The sequence below is a fragment of the Tachypleus tridentatus genome, chromosome 8, assembly GCF_004210375.1.
Source record: "Tachypleus tridentatus isolate NWPU-2018 chromosome 8, ASM421037v1, whole genome shotgun sequence".
NCBI classification, from domain to species: domain Eukaryota; kingdom Metazoa; phylum Arthropoda; class Merostomata; order Xiphosura; family Limulidae; genus Tachypleus; species Tachypleus tridentatus.
In genome coordinates, this window is record NC_134832.1 from 35265938 (window position 1) to 35276456 (window position 10519).

General features: G+C 31.1%; 1 protein-coding gene across 1 annotated transcript; it reads right to left on the reverse strand.

Annotated features, from left to right (window-relative positions):
* Positions 1-242: 242 nt before the first annotated feature.
* LOC143222161 (uncharacterized) lies at positions 243-9039 on the reverse strand. Its single transcript, XM_076448225.1, has 2 exons — positions 8885-9039; positions 243-3638 (listed from the first exon to the last, which is right to left on the reverse strand). Exon 2 carries the CDS (start codon positions 3627-3629, stop codon positions 2448-2450), a length of 1182 nt encoding a protein of 393 aa, XP_076304340.1. The 5' UTR covers positions 3630-3638; positions 8885-9039; the 3' UTR covers positions 243-2447.
* Between the last annotated feature and the right edge of the window lie 1480 nt (positions 9040-10519).

The window sequence follows — 10519 nt, forward strand, 5'->3', positions numbered from 1 at the left end:
CAAAGTGTGGTATTTTGTACCAGGTGAGAATCCCTAAACAGAAAAACAGTGGCAAAAGCCGTCCACGTGCCAACAGGTATCGCAACCACAAAGAATCTGTGCCTGAAAACAAGGCCATTTAACTATCACATATTTTAAGCAGATGAAGTATGAAAATGGTTTAAACTCGTACTTTTCCGTACAAATACATACCGGCCAATTCATTAGATGCTCTGACTAATGATTTACTTGCAGTCAAAAAAAATTGTAATGGGCGCTAGGAAACCGTCGCCCACGTATGCTAGATGGCTTACGAAAAGTCTGTAGAAAGAGTGGTAATTATGAAAGGTATGTTACAAGACTTTTGTCAAGATGCACTATTTTTAGAAAGAGCACACAAGCAAATACCCTGGGGTGATTTTAACATTTTAAGCTTCTAAATCCTAAAATGGCAACAAATACGGTACTTGAAATATTTCAATGAAGCTTTATACATATTGCATTTTTGGAATAACGTTTATGCTGCCAAAAATACACTACAACATCTGTTCCACAATGTATATATTTTATTTAAATGTTAAACGAATGTGCTAATTCAATATGTATAAATCCGCACTACCTCTATTTTTTAAAATAATAGTTTTGAACCGCATCAGTTGTCTTTATTTAATTCTGTAAATGGTAGGTAATGCAGTTTTAAAGTGAAATAAGGTTATTTTTAATGTGGCTCAGATTATAATTATAATAAATTTTAATATCGTATTTGCGATAGGTGTAATAATGTATTATGTGAATTGTAAATGCATTGGCCTATTTTAATTTAGAAATGTTTTAATTTGATAATTTGAGTTATTAATAAAGAAAATATTTCCTTATTTTTGCTGTTCTTGATGAATTGATGTTTTAGAAAGTAGTATAACAAAATAAAAGGAATAATCCGTGATGACGAGAAAACCCACTTGTAGAGAAAATATATATGTAAAAACGGCTGGTTTGGGTTGAGAAAATGTTTCACTTAGAGGAGCGAACAACGATTTGACTTTCTTCGGTGAACCTGACGATGACCAAAGAAGGTCGAAACACTGTTTGCTCCTCTACATAAAAAATTTTCTCAACCCAAACCAGCCGTTTTAACAAAAAACTTGTATATGAGGCCTGTGTAATATATTTTGTGACTTTTCATTTAAATTAGTGATAGTTTTAATGTGACATACTCAAGTAAAAAAAAACAAAAAACATAGGGCAAATACGTGTTCCGTGGTACAATGTTTAATGATAATTTATATAATACCATTTCAAAGGACCTTTTTTATAGTTTTTGTTTTCTGTGTTTTACAAATGCTTTTCCTATTTTAAATCTAAAAGGACTGGATTCCTTCCCGAAAAAATGAAAACAAATTTGTAGATATAGAACCACAGAAGTTAGTTCTAAAGCTTGAAAAAGATTTTACTAACTGGAATAAAATGTGGTTTCCTGGTACATTCTGGAATGTTTTGTTTTACATAATCTCCAGCGAACAGTTCCTACACCTTGTAAAGTTCTTTTTAGACTGAATATGAAAGGAAAAGAGAAGGTTTTTAGATACTCCTGACATTATTTTGATCTTGTGACTTAAGTGTAATACGTTTCCATTTGTCAGCAAATATTCTTCCAGTATGTGGATGAAACAACTATTTGAGTAGAAGCATTTAATAACACGTTCATTAGTTTAAGAGGCAAACATTCATACAGAAACAAACATAATATCGTGAAGATATTAACACAAAGACGTATATATCAAAGAAATCAACACACAGAGGAGCATTATATTATAAAGCCTTAAAGAAAGCATGGACACTAATCAAGAACATACCAGCATGGAAATAGGCTCACTATTTCCAACTTGCACTATTTTTTGTAATTCTATGTTAAGTGTCATGAGTAGTTGTCTTAACATAAAGCAAATATAATTAACAACATTATTAGTTTTATGCTTACTCTGTGTGTGAGTAAATATTATGACATTTAACATTTACATTATTTAATTAGTTACTTCTATGTAACATGTTTTCATTTCACGAGAGCAATAATCTGAACACTATTCTTCTAAGGGTGCAAATTTTTGTTCCGTAACAAAAAAGAATCTACAAGATTATGACCCATGTACTCAATTATGAGAAAAAGATCAGTATTGAAATCAAGGTTTTTCAGCTGAATTGGATTTCATAAACTTTTATCTTTTATCCGTGAATAACATTATTAATGTTCACGTCTCAGGGATGAAATACGTCTTATATCCTTCTTAGCTCTCTAAAAAGAGATTTTGCCGAGGCACTTAATCAACATTCTGATAATAGAATAACACAATTTTAGAAGTTATTTAAAGGGAAAAATAGCAAATAAGTTTAGTACGCATTTCAGTGAGAACTTTACCCGAGAGTTTCCTAAGGTAGTATAGTTTTTACGACTACACCAACTATACTGGAAACTATGTTTTTCTAAACCTCTGCCATGGATACTTCATTCTATTCCTGGGTTGAGGATACTTTTGAAGTGAAGAATTTTCAGTTGACTTGTGTTGACTAACTTCAACAAATTCTCTAACATCCTCTGATGGTTCATAGTGTGTTGTCAATGGCGTATTATTTGATTTCTTTGTTGTGCTTATCACATGCGCCATTCGTTTGTTGTGTAATCTATTTATTTTGTTAGTGTTAGCCAGGGGATTATATTGCGACATAAATTGAGGATTCATAGTAAACATCATGCTATTGTGGATCATACTTGGATTAGAATCAAATTTCATGTTATTATGGGTCATGCCTGGGTTATTAGTTGACATGATGTACGAGTTAAAAGGTGGTATTATACCATTATTCTGAAACATAGGCTTGCTCATTTCTAATACTTTTTCATTTTTTGGGGTCATAGTTAGATCTCCAGAATTATATAATAGCATAGTATTTTTCGTACCATAACCATTCGATATAGATAGAGATTGTTGTTCAGATCCAGCTTTCTTACTCTTGCATTTTTTCTTTACCATTTCAGGATCTTCCTGATTTATATGGTTTTCACGACGGTAAAATGGATAACGGTTGAAAGGGGCATTACTCATGTGAAGAGAAGAAGAATGTTTATGGTGATGATTAAACAAGGATCCAAATCTGTGTTGAATATTTGGTTCGACTTTGTCTGTATTACGCCGAGATCTAGACTTATCAACTTCTAGAAATTTGTTGTGTGTGGGATAAGATGAGAAGTAACTTTCTTGATAAAAGTTAGGATGAAAACTTTGTCCAACTGCACTGTCATAATTAGAATATGGTGAAGTGGAGACGGGAGATTCCGTGGTTGTATCATTTGAAGATTCTTCTTCACAAATATCTTCTTCAGTTCTACTTAACTCATCACTATCCAAAAAACCGTCTTTAACATTAAGAAGCACAGAACCAGTATAACTGAAGCCTAGCAAGTCTAAAAGTTGGGCTCCGACCATCAGTTTCATAACTCCTAATGAGTACAATCCAAGGAACTGACCAATATTAGGAAAATAGTAATTAGCTGTCTTCACATTCTTGTCTTCTGCGACATCATTGGCTAAGACCGGATAATGTATCTTAATTATCATGAAACACATGATTGGCCAAACCACTAGCGTGAAATCCATCCTAGTGAACTGTAAAATAAAATATTTGATTTTAGAAATATTTTACATGAGTAAAATTTACTCAAGTAAATTAAAAACGAAAAAAAAAAAGATTAATACATTTATTCTACCTTACGTTTAGACTGGAACAGCAATCGTATGCTGCTTTAACAGAGTCATCTTGGGGAAGGAAAGTGAACTCCCACATATTAAATTTTTTTTTTATTAGCTTCGTAGATGCTTTTTTAAGAACTCGTAGATGTTTAAATATTGTCTACATTATCATTTATCGTCACATTGTTGAGCTTTTAACTTATCTAAAGATGGTTTGACGAAAACACATTAAAATGCATACAGATGTATTTTAGATGCAAGGTTTCCCGGACAATTACATCTCCGATTGTTATCTTCAGACATACACTATCTAAAGATATCTAGAAAAAGTATGCAAAAGTGTACATAAAAAGCATAGCGAGTTTAGCAATAGAAACTACAAATATAAAGATTATTCTTGAGTAATGTTACTTTTTAAGCTTTGTCATCCATGAATAAACCTAAATTCTCGAACTTCGTTGATATTCACACTCCCGAAACCATTTATGAATGTTTACAACATTTAACACAAAGAAAAGAAACAATGCTTGACAAACAATAAGAATACTATTACATTTTAGATATCAGTAGCTCACACTTATGCCTCAATCACTGTTTAACTTCTAGAACAAAAATAGTTACCAGATTACTGTTAACTGGTAAGAAATGTACGTTCTAGAAAATAATTTAAACGAAATTATGGTTGTTATTTGTATCAATTTGTAATGTTGTCGAGGTCATCTTAAAGTTAATGTTTTCTCTTTTCGACAGAATGAAAACAAAACTGATTTGGTCAGCGATAAGTTTACGGATTTACAACAGTAAAATCCGGAGTTCAGTTCCTCAAGGAGTACCGATTACAGATAGTCCATTATCTATTTAACAATTAAGTGATAACATGAAGAAATTTAAATATTTTTGTTTTGTTTTGTGAAAATTACAAGTCATCCATTTCAGCAAGTGTCCAGTTATTCAGTTAATAGATTCTTTCATATTAGTTAATCTTAAAATTATTATTAATAAATAATATTTTCTCACATAGTTTTGCTGTTTGACCGATGTAGATTTCACAGCACTTGTAACATACTAGTTCAGTAAATAAGCTTTCTCTTCAGATTTATAGTTTGTTGGCATTAACTCTAAAGATCTTACTCGACTTGAAGAGGATTTATTTTCCAGTTTTTAAGTACACATGTTACTTCGTTTGTTACCAGAAATGTTCACCGTTGCATTTTCAGTTTTCCTTGTAAACTTTACACATGTTAAACATTTTTTTTTTAATTTTTTGCTACCTTCAATGTATTAGATTTCACTCATTTATAACATCCTTCAGATTTTGACATTGTTTTCACATTCCATTATTTGTGCAATTTACATTGATTATATTGAAATTAATTGGATTCTATGTTGTTATGAGAGGGATCTTTTTAGTTCACTTTCAATATCTTTTTCTTTTGCTACATTTAATTTTGACCGTGGAATTCTTGACTTTTGCAACACCGGAATTTAAATTTGTAGGATAATGCAATTTAAATATGATTTGTGTTTTTCTATTTTTTTGTTTTCTTTGGTCTTCTCATCAGACACAACTGTACAGATTTTTTTTGCTCCAAATTGTACGGAATGTTCATCTTTATATGAAACGGATAGCATGAATACAATTTCAAATCAAGCTGAGCATCAGCGTCTTCATAGCATGTCTGTAATGACCTTTTTACCAGATTTTTTGCTAGTATACCTAGAAAATGCACTTTTCTGTAATTCATTCCAATTGTGAATTTTATGGAATAACATACATAATTTAATGGTGACGTAACAGAGGTCTAGCAGGCAAATTAAAAGGAAAAGGCAAGATCTGTGTAATCGAGCAAGCGAAGAAATATGCGCCATAGGTGTACCCATTATTAGATGGTCCAGGGTTTGTCTTAAGACCCAAGAAACTCTTGGGTTATGGATTAACTTTTGTGCTTTCTCGTGACTTTTTAGAGTAATGTTATGCACCTTTACTGGGATAGATTGGAAAGTGTGGATACTCTCCGTTTCATATGTCAGTGATCTCTTAAAAGAACGTAACCCAATATTTGTCCACTTGTGAAACCATGCTGACTATCTAACAAAATTGTAAACGTTGTTAACTTAAATGGAATTGAACAGAGTATTTCATTATACTTTTCACTGATGTAATACTAATGGGCCTTGAAAAAGAGAAGTAACATTAGGTAATTTCTAATCTTCTGACACCTTCCTACAATTGAAGGATTTAGAAAAAATTGCAGCAAGTGGCTCACATATCCAATCCTTAAGCTCTTTTAATAACATATAAATATTGTCTAGCCCAGAAGTTGTATCATTCTTTAAATTTCCCAATTTTTCCTTAACACATTCAGAATTAATATGATCATCTTGTTTAATCTGTCCAACTAACTGTTTAGGATGAGGAATATTGCTTAAATCTTCTTCAGTAAAAACTGAAGAAAAGTATCTGGAACTAAAAGCAAAAGCAACAAAAAACAGGTTGTCGAACAAAACCAAAATAAAGGAAAGCATTAGAAATATAATATGATTGATTAAATAGACTGCAATAGAGGATTTGGGGGATTGTACCATGGGGTATGAAAATTAAAGTGCAGCATTTTGTAACATGTAAAGGCAGACTAACAGAAAGGTCAGTGGCAAAAGCTGTCTACGTGTCCTAAAAACCAGTATGCAACATCAAGAAATACCTCTATCTTTAAGAGGGACACGAGCTGCCTCTCAGACATATTCATTCAACTGTCGCTTACTTTAAGTAGCTGTAGAATAGCATGTATTAATGCTATTCTGTACTAAGACATGTTGAAATGGGATCTGGAAAACTGTCTTCATCATGTGGCTTATAGAAAATACGCAGGAAGTACCATGTGCTTTTCATGTAACAGTATTAAGATAGATCCTTTTACAATGGAAATTGTACTACAAGGCTATTACAAGGATGGTAACAGAATGATAGGGATTCAAAATCGTTTTGATATAACATGCTCGACGTCCATAAATATACTAACTGAATTCTGTCCACACTTTTGAGCCATGGGTGCATTCCCATGGCTAACTATTCCCGTTAGCTCAAGAGTTGGAGGTGGGTAGCATTTACTAGCTGCTTTTCTTGTAGTCCACTACTTCAAAATTATGGACGACTGACACAAAAAACTTTCGTGTAGCTTTGCGCATAATTCAAACAAATAAATAAGGAAAAATACTTCTAACTGGCAAGCTAACAAATAGTATATAAAAGTAAAAAAGAAATAATCTGTTATTTTTCGCCAATAATATATTTAAATAGTTAATGAATTATATAGGTTTGTAAGCAATAATATTTTACTCGGAGTTATTTACTAAATTCCAATATTGCATATTTTATTATGGTGTTCGCGTTGTATCCTAGAAATTAAATGGATCAATGTGTTCGTTAGCTACCAGAAATATAAATCTATTACAGAATTACGTTTATTACCATTAAATTCTAAATTTACTTTAAGTAGCTACCGTCTAGAACTAGTGTAAGACTTAACTGTTAAATTTAATCAACAACTTAAGACTAGAGTTCTATATTTTAACATCCGCTAATTTTGATCAAATGTGATGTTACATGTAATAAGTACACCAATAATTTAAAACTAGTATAACGTTTTATTTAATGGTTAGACTTACTCTTATGTATGCCTTTTAAACACCAACAAGCTAAAGCTAATATAACGTTTTTTCTAGCACCTACCAGCAATCTAGATCTGTTGTAATATTATGCTTTTTTTAAGTACCAAAAACTTAAAACTAACAATATGTTTCATTTATAAATTACAAACAATCGAGAGCTATTAATTTTTTGTCTACTTAGTATCAGCAATTTAAATTTATTGTGAAATTCTATTAACTTAGCATATTAGGAATTTAAAGCCAATGTAAATGTTTTATATCTTACGTACCATAATCTATGTCTATCAATATAATGTCTATTAAGTACGCTAATATTGAAGCTAGAGTGTCGTTTTATCCACTTCTCTGTTAAATACGAATATTCGAGATCTATTGTACCAAATTTGCTATTCTAGGTCTTGTAACAGATTTATCGTTGTAAGTTTGTTTCAATTTGATGCACTTGACGTATATTGTTGGATGTGCATTGTGCGTGTTCTCTAAATTTGTAGAAGATTTTTGAGAGTTAGAATCAACAACATTTGTTTTAGGAAAATGTTATCTTATTTTCGGACATTGTTGAACATTCAAGAATCCCGCCTTAAACTATATAATCCAACTCGCCAAGCGACAATTATTATTGGTCAACTATATTGGTATAATAAGCTTTGAAAACTACAATTGTAATTAATGATTATTAATTGGAAAACTGCAGAATTTGAATAGGAGCGTTTATATATTTTTGAACATTACAAATCGTTAAACTTTAGTAAATTACTTGGGACGCAATTTTTTCTACGAGGACGTTAAATATCTTCGCTGGAAGAAGTCAGCTTGTAAGGGTGTAAAACCTGTAAGAAAAGACAGCGCTAGCTTAAGTTAGCGTAACGATATCAATTCAGAATTTATTTGTCGTGGATCTAGACTGTCGATAAAATATTCAGTTCTAGACTGAACAGAAGACTGAATATTATTTGCGAGTTTGTAAAATTTGTTAATATAAATAATTATTTCTGTTAACTATTTGTAATAACCTTTATTACAAATTGCATTGTTGTTTGTATTATATTAAAATATATTTGTTAAAAAAGAAAATTATCTGTATCAATATTGTTGGCAAATATCATAAATTTGATACATATTGACATTTAATTAACTTCTAAATTAAAATTAAAATTTCCAGCTATTTGAAATTGTAATACTTAATATTAGAAATAGGAGACTCAGAGATAAACTATAACTCGTAACATAGCACTGTAATGTAACGTTCTATGTGCTTACCATAAAATATTATTGGAATATATTATTAATTTAATTATATACATCTAATTTTTAGTTTTTCTTCAACTAATAACGACCTTGCATTTATTGTTACTTCGTCTCCTTTGAACTGCCAAGTAAGTTATCTACGTATACTGTCAAATTTATAATTCATACATTGTTAATTCACTTTTATCTCATTATTATTTCCTCAAATTAGCAGAAATAATGGACAGTTGAAATAGTATATTTACCGTCGTTGGGAAAGTATTTCCTCACTAACGTAGAATTATTTTGCAGAATTTAACGGAAAAGTAAGTACAGGTTACTCGCGCTTTCTACTAGCTACTAAACAATAGTAGACTGGTCAATCAGAACGTTCGTTTGTGCCTAGATAGCATAATAAATACTTCTGTTGCTTGATTATAGAATGCACGTGACTAAAGTCACATGACAACTGTTTATGGTATGAAATTAATGGCAAGACTACAACGATAATGGCCTTTCAACAAGTATAATTACATGTGTGAAAAAATACAATCAATTCACCATTTTTAATTGAAGTGAATCATTTGAATAAAGAATTTAAGATAAGATACTTAGAAAAGTTTTCTGTAATGAGGGTAAATGTCACCTAATTGCTTCCTAAACCAATGTTCAACGAAGTGAAATACGGAAGAATGCCTGAAACTAACTAGTCGGATTTGAGGTTCGAGACATTTGGAATTATTTAATGAAATTCGAATTAGCGTACATATGAAAGTAGATGATGGTTTATAAAGGGTGGCTGAGTATAAATTCTTTATAGCTGTTTCTGTGAGAGCAAGAATAAGTAGAACTAAGTCAAAGCCTTGCACGGAGGTGGAGGGGAAGGAGGGAATGCATTTGTACCCCCTAAATTTCACCCATATAAATGACATATTTAAAAAGTAAAATTCACCATTTTCTATGAAGATTTAAAAACATATCCAATAGGACATGCACCCAAACTTCTCGGTAATGGTCTCGCCACTCATTGTTTTTTCCCTCGAATATAATTCTGCCTATGGCACTGCCAACATCACCTTATCAAATTTTGTAACTTGCCTCATAAAATATTATATTGTACATGCATGGGTCTCAAAGTTGTTTTCTAAGTGCGATACCCTCTCCAATGGAAAGTAATCAATAAAAGTTTAATGCAAGTTGAAAACAACAACAACTTGGTGCTTTATATTACTGTTATTTGATATTTTTATACAGAACTTGATACGCGACATGATGTTTTCATGAATCTGGCTTCTTTTTATAGTGCTGACTCCCCCCAATGGTACAGCGGTACATCTTTGGATTTACAACGCCAAACACCTTATTTCGATACCTGTGGTGGGAAGAAGAGCACAGATAGTCCATTGTGTCGCTGTTTGCTTAACTTCAAACAAACAATTATATCATGTTTTTTTCAATAAGAGTTTCAAAAGGGTGTTTAACCTAAATGTCTTTAATTATGATGCACATAACTTACATCCTAGGTAATTCGAACTGTAAAATCTCCGTGTGAAATATGCTTGGTTCTTTATTTGAAAATGTTATTCTGAAGTACGTACCTGCAGGAAAAAGTCAAATTCATGGTATATGTATATTATACTTTTTTGCTACATGAAGAAGTTGTATTATTTAGATGATGTACAAAATGTTCATATTTAGAATTCACAAATAATAACAGTTTTATTCATTAAGAAAATCAAATTGAGTATTTGTAATAAATTCTACTTTACAATCACTTTTGAAAAAGTTAGCTTACTTCGTATATAATATCAAATTTATTAATTTAACATATATAAAACACTAGTTTGCAATTCTATAGTAAATGCTAAAGTCAAAATAAAAATATTATGTTTTCTCTATTC